Source organism: Lepidochelys olivacea, assembly GCF_965140295.1.
Source record: "Lepidochelys olivacea isolate rLepOli2 genome assembly, chromosome: 3".
Classification (NCBI taxonomy): Eukaryota; Metazoa; Chordata; order Testudines; family Cheloniidae; genus Lepidochelys; species Lepidochelys olivacea.
In genome coordinates, this window is record NC_140413.1 from 114,445,337 (window position 1) to 114,461,758 (window position 16,422).

The following is a 16,422-nucleotide window of genomic DNA, read 5'->3' on the forward strand; positions in this document are numbered from 1 at the left end:
GCTAGTCTGCGTAACAGTAAATCAATATCAATAATTGTCCTTAGTGTTCAGCCTAAATTCACTGAGTCCATATTGCCACTCTAGTCTGTCACGTAAGCAAGGTAGAAAGTAAAAATATGCATAAAGTGTTTATGTGCAAACTGTTCCTTTTTTAGCAGTCGTACACCTGAAGACCTCTGATGGATTAAAACACACACACACACACACACACACACACACACACACACACACTATCCATATTTTTAAGAAGTTACACATTCATTGACAACTTACAGTTTATTAAACTGACTTTTTTCCAAACTTACTAACGGCGCTACTCACATATTTGGGTTCTGATTATAAACTTCAGCTGTTTTCAGCATTGCAGTATTGAGTTGTGATTAGAATACACCTCTACCCCTATATAACGCTGTCCTTGGGAGCCAGAAAATCTTACTGCGTTATAGGTGAAACTGCGTTATATCGAACTTGCTTTGATCCACCGGAGTGCTGCTTTACTGTGTTATATCCGAATTCATATTATATCGGGTCGCGTTATATCAGGGTAGAGGTGTACTTTTGTTCTTGCCTAACTCAATAGGCTGATGAGATTTTTGTTCTAAAAAATGAAGTCTCCTTTCAAAGGTGATTGGAAAAAGGAACATGTATATATAGGAAAGCAGGGTAGGTTTTTAACAGCCGATACTCTAAGCTACATTGCTGTTGGTACCTGCTACAAATCAACAGAATCATGAAGCTACTTAGAGCTACAAAATAACAGTAGTTAAAATTTTTTCCTATGTTCCATATCTTCCCATTTTTTGTTCTCCTCCTTTCTAAATAAATGCTACTTCTGTTTTAGGTAATCAGTTTACTATTAAGACTAATTAATTAGTTTTCTTCAATGAAAAGATCAACACTGCTATTGTGACTGAGCTCTAAAACTAGTTTCATAATTTTCCTAGGAGTCTGACAGTCTAGGTGAGACATAGCAATTGCCAAGACTAAATTCAGAGTTGGGTTTTGTGGCCTGAAAAATATATAGGTCTTTATATATTACATTGTTCAGAAATTTACTTGGGGAATGGGAAGGAGTATTCCTTCACTATCAGTATTCCTGTGATGGGGTAGAGAAGTGAAAGGACTAGACAGCAATGGATCCTCCCACCCTGCTCCTAAGCTCCTGTGCTGCACATGGAATCCCTACTATGGGGTGAGGGTGGGGATAAAACTGTGGTCTCCTGAAAATCCTGCCCCTCATGCAGAAGAACCACCCTAGTTCTGCTTCAAGAAGGCTTTTTACACACACGGAGGAAGTGGGAGAGTTTGCCCCTTATTGCACAAAACAGACATTTGACTTGTGAAAAGATTGATTAGTCTTGAAAGAATCTTATACACGAGGGCTGTTCAATTAGATTGCTGATGCATTAGAACCATAACTTAAACGGAGAACATGCTAGTGTAAATATAAAAATTATAGTCATCTGGAGAAATCTGAAGTTCTAAATATTTGACATGTTGTTATTGTGACAATATCTTCAGCAAAAAGATTGTTCACTTTCCATGTTGATGGGTAATCTCAAATTAAATTTATACAGTATTGAAATCTTATTCCATACCAGTTATAGTATAAATACCTAGATGCAGATTTTTATAACAAGAGTATATATGTTGGTCATGTTAATGATTGCTGAAGTAGAGCCTTAATCTCTTCTACTTTCAGAGGCTTTTCAGGTCACCTTTACTTGTGGGCTTAAAATAAAAGAATGGGTAGCCTTCAAATTCTTTCTTGTATTTGATCAAATTGCATGTGGCCAACTTTAAATATGGCTTTGTGGAATTGCATGTGGCCCCAGATTCTTGCATCTGCTTAGTTCAGTGCAAAGTGAACTGAAACTAATTGATTGGAGAAACCCTCTGGAGAATTCCCTTCTGTAGCGGGAATCTCTGGTTACTGTAAAACTATGCTGTCTTCTGTGCCTGCTCTGTCGTCTTCCACAGGGCTGAGCTGCTTAGTATGAGGGGGAAAAAGGGGTAGTAGAGGGGGTGGCAGAACAAGGCTCCACTTTTCCTAATTTGCTGCAGTTAACATTAGGAACATTATGCCAGAAGTATGAATAAAAGCTGCCCCTTTTGCTTTAATTAGGGCTGGTCCAAAGAAAATCAGGGAGCAGCGGTTGGCTTCCTGCCAGCCCCTTCTCTGCTGTACCTGAGCTGTGTACCAATGCAGCAGAGAACTCAGCTCATAAAATATGGCATTATATGGACCTCTTAATTATGGATTTAAAAACCAATGATAGGATAACATTGATCATCCTGTAATAATCCAAAAATGAATGATTTTTTGGTCCCATATGCTTTGCTTTATAAGTTTTTGGTTGATACAAGGTGGCATGTTAGGTGTGTGGCAGCCGTCAGGGGGCTCTTTATGGCTTCTTTATTCTGACTCTGTGTGGGTGATGTATAGGCTAGAGCAACCTATGGGCTGCTTCTCTCGTATTCCAACTGTCAAATAATTTCCAAGAGACTCTGCAAGCTTAGGATAGCTGGAGCATAGCTGACTTCAACCACCACCTGTGCCAGCACACTTCCTTTGTGTGTTGCAGAATTCTCAACTGACTACATCTTTCTGGCCTTTATCATCAGAGTGTTACAAAGGGTCTGGAATGCAGTGCAGAATCTGTACCAATGATTTTATTTAAAAGACCATATGCTACAGACCTAAAAATAGTGAGATGGCATAGTCTGTTTTGTTGTTAGAGGAAACAGTTGGGAACAATATGTGTTAAAGTTAGATGGAAAAGCATCAAAATAATTTTCTTGCTGTCGTGCAGAAGAACACTGATATTAGTTTCCTATAACAACACTAGGTTGTCCTGTATAACCTGAAATCTCTGAAAAAGTGAATATGCAGTGGGTAAAATGAAGTTTTTAAAATACATGCCCTTTTGTTTTTCTTTGTCAGCATGCGTATGCTCTAGAACTGCTATCTGAACAGTTACATGAAGGAGCCAAAGCCCTTGATGTAGGATCTGGAAGTGGAATTCTTACAGCATGTTTTTCGCGGATGGTGAGCAAACTGTTTTAACCACTTGAACCAACAGAAATTTTTCAGTCTGGATAAATATTTCATGTTATTCTGGTTAAATTTTTAAAAGAAAAAACAACAGTATAAATGTACATTCTCTTGATTTCTAGCAGCTGAATCTTTCTTTAGGAAACTGGAACCATTTAGGAACCGTTGAAATTTCCCTACCATATCAGACAACTGAACATGTAGTTTAGTATCCCATTCTGATGATGGTTAATACCAAATATTTCAGAATAAGGCACAGTAAATCTCATAGTGGACAACCAAGGAATAACCTGAAGGGAAGTTTCTTCCTAACCCCAGTCAGTTAGCAGTTGTCTTATTGTCTGAAGTATGAGGGTTTACTCTTGGGGGAATTCTGTGCCACTGTGCATGCACAGAATTTGTGTCCCGCACAGATTTCTTTGCTTCCCTGCAGAAAAATGACTTTCTGATGGGGATGCAAAGGGAAGCCACAAGAGCGGTCACATATCCCTTCTCAGCAGCGTGGGCGCGTCATTTTGGGTGCCTGGAGCACCTGGTGGAGAGGTAAATCACTGCAGGAAGGAGGGGGGACCAGAGGATGCCCCATCCACCCAACCCCCATGCATCCGGGCCCCCCCATACCTGGACCCTCTGTCCTTAACACCCCTGCACCTGGCCCTCCCCAGCCCCACCCTGGCTGATGGCTACTACCCTGCGCCAGTCTCAGCTGCTAGTCCTGGCTGGGCTGGGGCTGAGGGAGGAGCACACTTCCCCTGCATGAAGCGGCCTGGGCCAGCTCAGACTCACCCCCAGAAACCTCCCCTGGCTCTGTACTGCCCCCCCTGACCCCGCTTCCTGCTGCCACTGCTCCTCAGTCACTGGGGGAAGGGTTACGTAAGGGGAGCTGTTCCCCGTTCCGACCAACCCCCATGCATCCAGACTTTCCCCATGCCTGACCCCAAGCTCAGACCCGCCCTCCTGCATTTGGACACCCCCCCCACCCTGATGAGTCCCACCCCCTATGCACCTGGATCACCCCACGAGCCCCCCACATGCAGACTGTCACCCCATGAGCCCCAATCAGCTGCATCAGGATCCTCCTGCTGAGCCACCAAGACCCCCCCCCGCCATGCCCCAGACCCCCACACCCTCCTGCTTCCTCCCGCTGAGGCTCAACCACCCTCACCTGGACCCCCCTTGCAGAGTCCCATAGACCCTGCACCTGGACTCCTTCACTGAGCTGCCCGCATCTATTTTGCCCCACACAGAACCCTATCGCCACACACCTGGATCCTCCACACTAAGCCCCTCCACACTTGGATCGTGCCGGACAGGGCTGGCCCTAGACCAAATGGTGCCCCAGGCGAGGAGCATCTTCAGCCCCCGCCTCCATTTATTAAACTTTAAAATACCTTATTTTTTATTGCATTTGTAGCCCATTTCATGTCTTTGCACGATTTGCATGCATGATTTATCTGTTATATAAGATGATAAATTTGTGCATTAGGATATGTAATTCTGTATTTATTTATGTCATATATAAGCAAATAAAAACTTTGTTTTCTCTAAGCTTATACAAACTTTTAAATTTCAGAATAACTGAAATGTACTAACATGAAGAAATTGAACTGTGTATCAACATTGGGTGTACCAGTATTAGTGTTACAGTAGGTGACAGCCTTAGAATGTTATCCCTAGTTCTTTAGTTCAAAAGGTCGCTTTTCTCACCTTTGCCCTCGTGAAGTGAAGCACAGCATCAGAGAGATCCAAAGACTGGCCAGTGGAATTTTTAAGCGATAAAATAGCAAGCTATGTCAGTCTCTCGTCAGCCATTGTTGATCGAAGATTTGTTTTAAAGAGACTGAGCTTTGTAAAGCTGCGCTCATCACTCACGGCTGTGGCTGGCAGCATGAGCAGAATATCAAAGCTATCTATGCATTTGGAAAAGTGTCCTTCAGCTCTGCATCATGAGTGAATTGGAAAACTTGGAGTGGAGAGTGCTTCCTATGTGGCAAAATGTGATGGATGTTGTCCAGTTTGACCGAGGTCTTTGTCATTGACGTCCAAACATTCCCCATGTGTTAGTGTCCAGTGAAGGTCTATATAATTGTTCGAGTATGTTCCTGTCTGCTGTTGGTAAGCTCCTGTTGGTAGCTTACTAAGGTTATACAAAAAATCCCAGGTCTTTTTGTGGTACTTCATTTGTCCAAATCTTTCTTCAGTAGACATTTGAGTAATGTCAAGCATCGAGCAAAAAAACTTCCTCTTGAATTTTTCTTCTGCGCTTCTCATCAGCTCACCTATGTAACATCCAGTTTACCTTCTTTATACTGTTCATTAATGTACATACTACTCTTGTGTCTCCTCTTATTAATCTCCTCTCTAAACGAGGTAGTGTCTTCATATGGAAGTCTTTCTGTGCTTCTAATAACCTGTTTCAAACCCCTCTATTTCATCTATATCCTTTTTTGAGATAAAGTGACTAGAACTAAACACACTATTACCTGGTGGGGGCATGTCTGTGACTCATGTAATAGTATATTATCAGTTCCACTCCCTCTGTATCCTAACATTTTTGTTTGCTTTTTTGATTGCTGCTGTGTTTAAGTTCTTCACTCACCTCTCTCTGATGACACTTTTGTCTTTGCGAAGTAAGTTAGTTTGGAATCCAGCAGTCTGTAAGAGTACAAGGAATAATTTGCATTAATGCACATAGTCTTTGTTTCCCATCACCAAGTCATCTTTGGTTAATCTGCTATTCTTCTACTTCATAGTTAAACTGGGTGCAAGTGTTATGCTGTGATTGGGTAATAAGTTGTACTAGGTTTTTATCTTTAAGTTAAATTAAAAAAAACCCTTAGCTTCTATTAACAATTTCTATTTCCTGTCGTCCACTAATGGCTAATTAAGTTGTTTACTCCCAGTCAACCAAAACCAGACTTTGTTGGTCTGTACAACTCAGTAGTTAAGAATTTAAAACTACAATGCCCAAGTGATCATTTTTTGTGTTCGGAAGGAACAAGACTTGTGAACCAAATCTTCAAAAGAGATGACATGAAAAAGAAGTCAAATTATGGCTTGTCTTGAAGATGTGTGGAATCTTTATGCCTAACATTGCTTTTTCCTCTCCTGTTACACTGATGTGCTGTTAAGATTTTTTTGTTCTGTACAATGTTAACAGATTAATGTTGTTTTTTTTTGGTTGGTGTTAAATCCTGAAGAGTGTGTAAAAATAGTATCCATTCCATAGCTGTGGCCCTAACTTCTCCTTCAAGTGTTGGCGGCAACAACAACAAAAAAGACTTCCTGAGATGGCCTTCTTGTGAGGGAACTGTATCTGCTAATGATAGGCATATCAAATGTGTCTACTGACTCAGGGAGTCTCTCACCCCTAGAAAATATGATTTGCAAATTTACATCCTGGACCCACAAGGACAGAGAAACAAAGTTGTCAGTCTTTCTGTTAAATAAATCTATGGAGCTGGCATTGGATCCTGGCTTTCTGAATCCCCCTGTACACTCCTCTCCAAAAAGTGCAAATGTGGACTTACTGCATGGAACATTGTTTTCCAGTCAAAGTTGATGAAAATGGAGAAGAGGCACTGCATAGGCAGTGCATGGAGTTCTAGTTGAAGATCACTTTCTAACTCTCTGGTGAAGCAATCTCCTCCCCTCCACCATTCTTCTGAGACTTTGTGCACCATGTGGCTACCACATAAGCTTTGAATGGCCTGCAGCACTGAGGACCCGGTGCTGTCTCAGAACCCTGAGGAGACACTGAGGCTTGCACCATCAAAATCCTCACCAGTGCAGGATACAGCACTGACTGCTTCCCGACCAGTACCAATGAAGTCACATGCAGCACTAGTACACCCTGCATCCCATACTGTGCCACTAGCGCTGATGGTAGAATCAGGAGTCTGACAAGAGTTGGTACTGTGGGGGGGGGCCTGACATGTAGTGGCACTGAGAGACTTCCTGGTTCTATGGGAACTGGAGTTGCTGCTCCTTTCAAATTCATTCTCCCTGGCAGTACCAGGACTCTTCGATGTGGCACTGAGCACCTCATCCTTCGCAGGTACGCTGGTTCCCAGTCCATACCCCTCCATGCCCATATGGCCCTACTGGGTTTGGTTGCCTCATGGGAGGCAATACTTCCTAGAATAGGCCACATGTGCCTGAGGCTCATTCATTCAAGATGAGTGCTACTCAGGTGGTACCTGAACCCCCAACAGCTCAGGTCTGCATCAATAAAAACAGGAGGAAACTCTTCTTCCCCCATTAACACCCATAGGACCAGTCACCTTGTCATTCTCCTTTCTGGATGAAGCAGAAGTTCTCTCTGTCAGGCTGTCTGGAGCAGCTCACAAGTGTGAGTGCCAGCCTCAGGGCAAACTGTCCAGCAACAGAGCACAAACTCCGAACGGGTTGTATGTTCTGTAATTAGATTTCACCAACCAAATAACAATTGTGAACTTCTAAAGCACTATATAAGCCTTAACATGGAGTCACAGACAGTCCCCTTGGGTACTCTGGTCTGTCTTGCCACACAGGCAAGCTTGCCTTTATGATTGGTGGTCCCTTACACCAAAAATCACAACAATATCACGTTACTCTCAGTCCCAAAGGACCAGTTACATAGCTCAAGTCAAGTGCACTCTAGCTCTCTTATCATAGACAGTGCTTGTAGCCTGTCCTACAATAAACTATCTAAAGGTTTATAACTGTGAAAAGAAATAAGTTATTTACACACAAATGAGATCCAGTCTTAGCAGCTATCATCTTTAGGAAGCTATAATATGCAAGCTTTATATGTCCTTTGCGCTAACCCAAGCCAGACAGCTGGGGACCCCTTCTTTATGCTTAGAAATCTTTGCTCTTCAGAGTTCAAGCAGCATAGGGATAACAGTTCCTTCTTAACAGGCATTTTTATTCCCTTTCCCCAGCATTCAAGCTGTGATGGGGTGGGATGAGGGCTTATGTTTGTATCCTCTTCAGGGGCGTAGGGGAAGCAATGACTGAAGTCTTTTGTACACAGTGGCTTGTTTGATGTCTGTAGACCTTTCGTTGGGGAGGAGATAACCTCTTGTGGTGAACTAGTATTTCATACTTGGTAATGCTTTTCCCCTGACTTGGTGGATTTACAGTTTTAGTGAACATTTTTATAGTTAGAGCAAATATTTAAACATTACTTTATAACATGGGATATAGATATCATAAGTAGGATTAATAGATGCAGCATCATACAAGCATTCCATAAAGTCAAAATACTAAGCACATTCTTAACTCTAATATCTAACTCTAATTTTAATAATACTAACACAGGTGATCCAGATTGATATCCAGCTATACATTCGTCAGTGTTCAGTGAAGCCTGGGGCCTTGACTTGAGCTGGCACCAGGTCTGCCAGCATCAATGTGAAGACAGATGAAGCCCTTCATGCTTTAAAGGATTGGAGGGTGATTTGAGGGTGCAATTCCTTGGGATCTGTACTCTGTGGGCTTGTCTACACCGGCATGCTAAATCAGCGCTGCTGCGGTTGATGCAGTGGTGTTGATTTAACGGGTCTGGTAAAGACACAATAAGTCGATGGCAGAGCGCTCTCCCATTGACTTCAGTACTCCATCTTCCCGAGAGGCAGAAGGTAAGACAGCGGGAAAGCGTCTCTTGCCGACATAGCACAGTATAGACACCGCACTAGGTCAATGTAAGCTATGTTGCTTGGGGTGTGTGATTTTTTTCACACCCCCCTAAAGCGACTTGACTTAAGTGGTAGTGTAGACCAGGCCTGTCTCTTAGTAGGAAGCACTTCAGACAGCAGCTCCCCAAAGAACAGTCTCACTGTTCTTCTACTAGAGGTCCTCAGAGCCACTCAGGAAGACACAACTCTTCCACAGGAGGAGAGTGTCTTCCTCAGTGACCCAACTGTTTCACGCTTTCTCAAAACACCAATTTTGATCAGTTGTTTGGGAGATATGGACCCATTTCTCCAGAACCACAGCCAACTCTCCCCTTTGGGAATCACCTTTCTCTTTTTTTTTTTTTTGCTACCTTGGACCAGTGACTGGATACCATTGCCGTAATGTTGGGTTACTGTACACAACTTCTTCTGGTGCCTATCCGCTAAACACCTCTTCCCCATTGCTCTTCAGGGACCACTCTCATGAGGATCTTCTGCAATAAGAGATCCCCTCCTTTCTCCTGGAGCACTAAAGCATTTCCTGCCTTAGTATTGGGGAAAGGGTTTCTCCAGCCTATACATCCTCATCCAAAGAAGACTGATTGTGACCCATCTTGATGTGAGACAGCTGAACAAATTTATTTGCAAGCTAAAGTCCAGGATGGTAACCCTTGCCTTGATTATTCTCACTCTGGATCTCGGAGACTTGTTTGCATCTCTCCAACTACACCTTGCTGCTTGCAGGGATGGCTGAGGTTGGTATACTTCCCAGGCAAATATCACCTGGCTATGATCCTGTCCATGTCCCCCTCCTGGCCCAGTAATCTCTATCATGATAGAAAGACCTAATGTCTGTCTACAGGGCAATTCCCTTCACACCTCCCCTTTCATCCTGAACAGTAGTGACAGAGGTATTCCACTTGGGCTGGAGAGCACATGTTGAAGGACCTGCTTGCACAAGGTCAGTGGACATCCTAAGAGAGACAAATGCACATCAACCTCATAGAGCTTAGGGCAGTCTGAAAGGCTTGTGAATCTTCCCTGATTCTCATTAGAGGTCAAGACATTCAAATATTGATGGACAATACCTACACCATGTGCCAGATCAACAAGTGAGGGAAGGGCCAAGTCTTCCCCATTGTGTCAGGAAGCTGTCCAGTTTTGGAACTGGTGAATCAGAAATCAAATTTCTCGCTTGTCCACTTGCTTGGTCTGCAGAACACAGTAGTGGACGCTTATCAAATTGAAAAGTTGAACACCTCATTCTCCATGACATCTTCTCAGAGGAGCGCCATTCTCAAATAGACCTGTTTGTGAGACAAGATGACAAAGTGCCACAGCTTCTATTTACAAGGAGAACTGAGCCTGGGCTCCCTGCCGGGTGCCTTTCTGATCCTGTAGATAGGGAGGCTTATTGTAGACTTTGCCTGTGTCGCTCTATTTCCAGTTTGCTCTGCAAGATCAAACAGATCTCAGTGAGACTGATTTTAATTTCCCAACCTGGCCCAGACAGTTCTGGTTCCTGGCTGTTCAGAGGCACTACTGCTGGTAACTGTTGTCGCAGGCCTAGGGAAAGATCCTACACCCAGTCCTCTATCCCATGGCCTGGCTACTGGATGGATATTAAGCATAGAACATTGTTACTTCTCTCCTACTGGAGGCATCTTAGTTTAATAGTAGCAAGGTCTCTAGAGGACAGATTTACTGGATGAAGTGGAAATCTCTGAAGCCTTGGTACTGATTGTTTCAATTTTAACAGATAATTCTAGACTGTCTAAACCTATCTCTAAGTTCAATGAAAGTACACTTGGCAGTGATCTCAGTGCATCATGCACCTTTAGAGGGTCAGTCTTCCGTGTGGTACCTGACTGTCATAAAATTTCTGAAGGACTTAGCAAGAGTGTTTCCACCTATCAAGGAACCAGTCTCTCCATGGGATCACAACCTCATTATGACCTTGCCTATGCCTAAACTATTATTTTAAGACATTACATTAGCACATGTAAACAAACATGTTTAAAGGTCTAGTGTAAGCCTTGATCAGTTTAGCACATATTAAAGTCTGTATCCTTTTACACTAACATATGTTAATGTTTTAAGTCCGTGTGCTAATATTATACCTTTTTAAGGACTTGTCTACATGGGGAAATGGGCATATCTATAGAGCTATGCTGGTATAACTTCCACCCTCTACTCTGGAATAAAATAAAATAAAAATAAAATGATTCCAGAATAATTACTCTACTTTAGGAAGACACCTTTATTCAGGAATAGTGTCCACACAGGGAAATTATACTGCCATGGCTATAGCAGAATAATTATTCCACTGTAGCTATGCCGCTCAGTTTCCCCATGTTGACAAGTCCTAATTCCTCAACAGCTACATGTCACTGGATCAATGGAACTCCAAATCTCAAGAGTGAGACTTAACGAGTGCAGGTGACAAAGCTTTAGGCCCATGACTGTCATCCTGGTCTCTTTCAGAAGCAAGCTCAATAAAGAATCTTGGGACTTTAGAGAAAAATGCAAAACCTATTGCTTCAACATGGCTTTTCTGCAATAACCCTACAAAAAAGAGAAACATTCTTTCAACTGGGGGAGTAGAGAAACTAGTATATGTTAAACTTAATAAATTTGTGGGATGATCAGATACCATGGTTACTGTCTCGGTTGGTAAATTTTAGATAATAGTAGAACCACAAAATCAGATTTAACCAACTCTTGTAGCTTTTGGTTTTGAATTAAAATTGTTCTCTAGAAAGTCTTAATCTTCCAGGAAAGATACTGGACATAGCAAAATGAGGTTAGAAATTAAACCTTGTTCTTGAAATTCTTGCTGCCAGTAGTAGATGATATAGTTGTGTATGGTAGGACTTTAGCTGTTTAATAGTGAAGGGAAAAATCTGTATTAATGCTCTAAGATACCAAACTTAAACAAAACCACCTTTAAAAAAATCTTTTTTTAAAAAAAAAAAAAAAAGTAGCTACAACAAAGAAATTAACTGATAAAACTATTGGCACACTTCTTATATTGTGCACTGGTTCTAGAAAACAGAACTTAGTGGTTCTGAGCAGTAGCTTTATTAGGATTGGGGTAATGCTTTACTAACTGAGCAGACTTACTTAAAGAAGTGAACTCAGAAAATGGAAATCATGACATTTAAAATAAAACAAAACTAGCAAACTATTCAACTGTATGATTTTCTTCCAGGTTGGTCTCCAAGGACGAGTTGTAGGAATTGATCATATCAAAGAGTTAGTAGATGACTCAATAAATAATGTCAAAAAGGATGATCCTACATTACTGTCTTCAGGAAGAGTGAAACTGATTGGTGAGCATCAAAGACTATGGTATACTTATTAATTAAATTAATATTCTGACTAAAAGCTGACTGCAAATTACCTGCATTTGGAAACCTGATTGGTTTAATTTCTTTGAGGAAGATTTTCAGACACAAAGGGCGTTAGGTGTCCGACTCCAGTTGAAAATTTGAAGATTTAACTCGCTTTTTAGGCCTTTGAAAATCCTTCCCTTTGTATGATTTTGATTTTTCTAGCATTTTAAAAAACAAAAAACAGTCAGTGCACTAAATGCACTTTTCTGACATAATAGTGTATTCCTATAGTAAAACAAAAACTGAACAAGAATTCACTTAAGTGTAATGCTTTTTAAAACCAGGCCTGTATTTACCACTTCTTTGTATGTGTGAATGAGCTTGCTTACAAAATTAGAGCATTATAGTGCAGCACTCTGTGCTTGTGCAGTCATAGTTGAAAGACTTACTGGCCAAAAATAAAAAAGTACTAGAATAGTAATCAGCTCAACTAGTTCTAAAATGTACTGTCAGTGTCTGTATTTTGTAGGGATTGGTAATATAAATTGATACCAAGGCAGTATAATTAAATCAGTGTAAATGAGGGCCGAATGCCCAATCATAATGTTTACTAGACTACAAATCTGAATTTAACTATTGCGATGGAAATATAGCAAGGAAAAAGCAGTCTCGATTATAAAAAAAATATAGTATTATATGTGTGTTAAATGGTTTGGTGCTGGGTCACTAGGTGCTTCTGTAAGAAAATTGCTAGTAAACTATACACCTTACACTTACTATTTCTACTCAGCCCCTGTAGCTGAAGTACTCTCCAAAAATTCTGACTTTTGTTTCTCTTCTCCAAAAAGTGGAGGCATTCCAGATTTTTTCCAAACTAGAGAAATTATGTGCTAACCACCATGTGGTTGCCCTATGACAGCATGCCTATAGATTCACCTTGCTTCCATATACAAATGCTCCCCGTGGTGCATCACCAATTCATTTAGATGTTCTTCAACCAAGGTTAGCTGTGGTATTAACTTTCACCATGGTAATCTCCATTGATACAGTGCCAGAGTGCACAGATATCACGTTTGTAATAGCCTTAAGAGTGCAAATAGTTTTCCCATTATTGTCATACAGTGCATCAGTTGCTGCTTAGGTGGCCTGTCTGGTCTGTTTTTTGCACTCCACTGCACAGGTGTCGAGTTCCTTGGAATTCACTTAACTATGTGAATATAGTGATGTACCACCCGATGCAGCTCAGCTATATGTTTTCATGGCATCCAACATCTTTTGTTTCTGCACCTCACTGGTTCTGTCACCAAAATATCTCCTAAGAAGACTATCCTACTAATGTGCTGCCAGCTATGCCAAAGCCAGTTTGCAGGCTCTGGGGTCCATTACTGGAGATCTAAGGCCATCTAACTGTCATACGTAACTGCATGACTAGTGGTCAAATGACTGGTAGTGATGAATGGTGCTATGAGATAGTTAAAGGACTGTTGGCTTATAATGATCCCCAGGACAACAATCAATCACTCAGGGTAGAAAATGTGCCCATTGTATGATAATCTGGACCTGCTATTTTGGCTTCTACCAACTACCTAGTCCTTTTTTTTTTTTTTTGTGCTATAGATAGTATAGCAAGTCTTGGCAGTCAAATTATGAGGGACATGGGGAAACAGACTCTATGAAATGGGTGTACTTTAAATAAATTAAATAAAAAACCAAGTCAGCAGATGTTTGATACAATGCTGGGATTTTGGGATCTCTTTGGGAGAGACCCAGGACTCCAAGGCCATGGATACAGTAGAGAAGATGGTGGTTGGTGGTGGTTACATTGTAATGAATTCAGAAAACTGGACAGTTAGTGCTAGTGGAGAGTCAGTCTTCTGGAATATACTCCACTGCTACATCATAGCTGCCTTAAGTATTTCATGACTGCTTATCAAAAGTGCCAAAATAAATGTTTCTTGCCAAGCAAGGAACAAGAGCTAAGTGTTTACGTTGGCCTCAGAATGACTTATAAATGGTGTCAGCATTGCCAGTGGACTTGTAGGATTGTCTCACATTATTTGAATTTGACTTTGACCCACCACGATTTCCACAGGACTTCCAGAAGGCCTTTTCGAAATCTCAAAGGTCTGTGCTGATAATTATGGGATAGGTAGTCAGAGGGCATTGCAACTACAGTGCAAAAAGCATATAGTTTTAGTGTGGAAACAGGGCAGAATTACTACTTTCATGTACCCAAAACAGAATGGCTACTGTGGACATGGTGTAGTTATTTGTAACAGTTCAAGTCTCTAATGTAGACAGGGCCCCAAATAGCTAACCTAAATTGGATATTCGAGTAGGAGCCTGGGCAAGGTAGAGGTTGGTATGAGTTAACTTTTTTGTTTTGTTTTTTTTGTTTTGTAAAATGTGTGTGGTGAAAGGCATGTTTCATCCCTCAGTAACTTTTAATATTCTCCCTTTAGTAGGCTTCACATTGCCAGAGCTCCAGATTGACTGATAGCGAACTGAGCACACTGCGTCTACAGAGCTTTCAGGTGCTCCAGCCCAGAGACTGAGCCCAAACTCAAATGTGAACTCTTGTTTCCCACTGGGCATTGAATTAGGGAGTCAGGCCAGCCCTGGTTAACTTCTGTACTCATATTAAATACACAGTGAGATGCTGACTGCAGAAATCCAAATGTTTCTAAATTTCTTTGGAAATAAAATTTACAGATGCTCTATTGTGTTGCTTAAATAAAAAAAAAAACTGTATTAAAAATACCAGTTGCAGTTCCAAATACCAATATTTGAAATATTAGTTATTCTCAAGGAAAATGTTATAACCTTTGATTAGAAGGTGCAAAAATGATTCATAAAATGATGGTACTCCACTCTTAAATAGTAGAAAATATAAAACCTGTATCTGATGTGGTGGCATCCATATTCTCTGTAGTCTGGATGCGCCTTATTTCTATTTTTGTATTATATCACAACCAGTTAACTTCTTTTAGCAAATGGATTACTTTCTTAATTTATATTAAACATCCTGTGGTTTCTAGTGCTCCAACAGTTCTTCAGATACTGTGGTGTGTGTGTATTCTTCATTGATTGAAGATACTACGTACATAATGCAGTTAAATACGACATTAAAAAGTGACTTGTCACACATTCGTATGACAACTCAGTTTTGTCCAGAACTTCAGTTTAAAATGGAGTTTAGCCCCTTATTTGCAGCTGAATATAACTTGAAAATTTTCAGCTCAGCTGTTGCGCATCCCTGTGAAAGGGTTAAAAGGTTTTGCTTTCTTGCAGTGGGGGATGGAAGAATGGGATATCCAGAAGAAGCTCCCTATGATGCTATTCATGTTGGAGCTGCAGCCCCGGTTGTGCCCCAAGCAGTAAGCCTTTTATGTTTTGTGTGTGATTCATTAATCTCTCTATATTAGCTTCTTAATTAAAATGCTGGTAGATTTATATAGTTGGGATATCCACAGGCATAGTGACTCTTAAAAAAAAAAATCCCTTTCATTAAACTTCCAATCAACATGAAGATGTTGCATGTTGTAATACTTTTTCCCTAAACAAGAATATTTTAAAAATGGGTTTTCCATGTATTGGATTTTTGTTGTTTTTGTTTTGAAATTTTTTGGCTTGATAAACTAATAGAGCCCCTTGGTTTTTATTAGCTATTAGAGTGTAAAGTTTAAATACTTGTCTGGTTCCTTGCTTCCTGGGTTGGAAAGGATTGAGAGTGTTGTGGAGGGTAACGTGCTCTGCCCTTGTTGGGAAAGGGGAGTGACTAAGGAGTGACGTTTATGGCCTTAAAAAGAAGTCCACCATCATTTCTGGCAAGAACTGAATGAGACAATACACAGACTTGAGTGAGTATAAATGGTGGGAATTAGGGTTCTAAAAAGGAAACTTTTTTCTCCCTTTTCTCCAAGAGAGTGGTGAGAAGTGGCAAAGTTAAACACTGATCTAATATGAGCTTCGTAAAGGTAGTGGTATATTAAGTGCTAGTTAAGACTTTCAATTTTAAATTATTATTGAAAATCCCTGTAAACTGCAGTGAATGATGCTGTGGAACTTTGAGTTTTAGGGTGTTGTGGGGAAGTTAGCCATCACGAGATGTTGATTGATACTTTTGCAATGGAATGCTATGTGTTGGCAGTTGGAAATCTTAAATTTTTTAACGTTTATGCAACAATGGAATTGTCCAAAAATGTGTAGTTTACTATTTTAGTAAAATGCTTCCATTCAAACTTTGTAAGAAACTTCTTCGTTCCATAATGTTACAGTGGAAATTAGACACTTCATCCCTGTTGCCATTTCTGCTAGAAACCTGTTGTGCTCAGAAAAATAGCACATTCCCTCAACATTGAAAGAGGTGATA

General features: G+C 40.8%; 1 protein-coding gene across 3 annotated transcripts in view; it reads left to right on the top strand.

Moving 5' to 3' along the window:
* The window catches only part of PCMT1 (protein-L-isoaspartate (D-aspartate) O-methyltransferase), a 50,235-nt gene that overhangs the window by 26,606 nt on the left and 7,207 nt on the right, over positions 1 to 16,422 (top strand). For all 3 annotated transcript variants that reach the window (XR_014710805.1, XM_084622989.1, XM_084622988.1), the window contains exons 4-6: positions 2,945 to 3,049; positions 11,927 to 12,047; positions 15,342 to 15,427. Coding sequence is in view for 2 of the 3 variants with exons in the window: in XM_084622989.1 (XP_084479115.1) it covers positions 2,945 to 3,049; positions 11,927 to 12,047; positions 15,342 to 15,427 (312 nt within the window). In the remaining variant the exon portion in view is untranslated. The remainder of the gene's footprint in view (positions 1 to 2,944; positions 3,050 to 11,926; positions 12,048 to 15,341; positions 15,428 to 16,422) is intronic.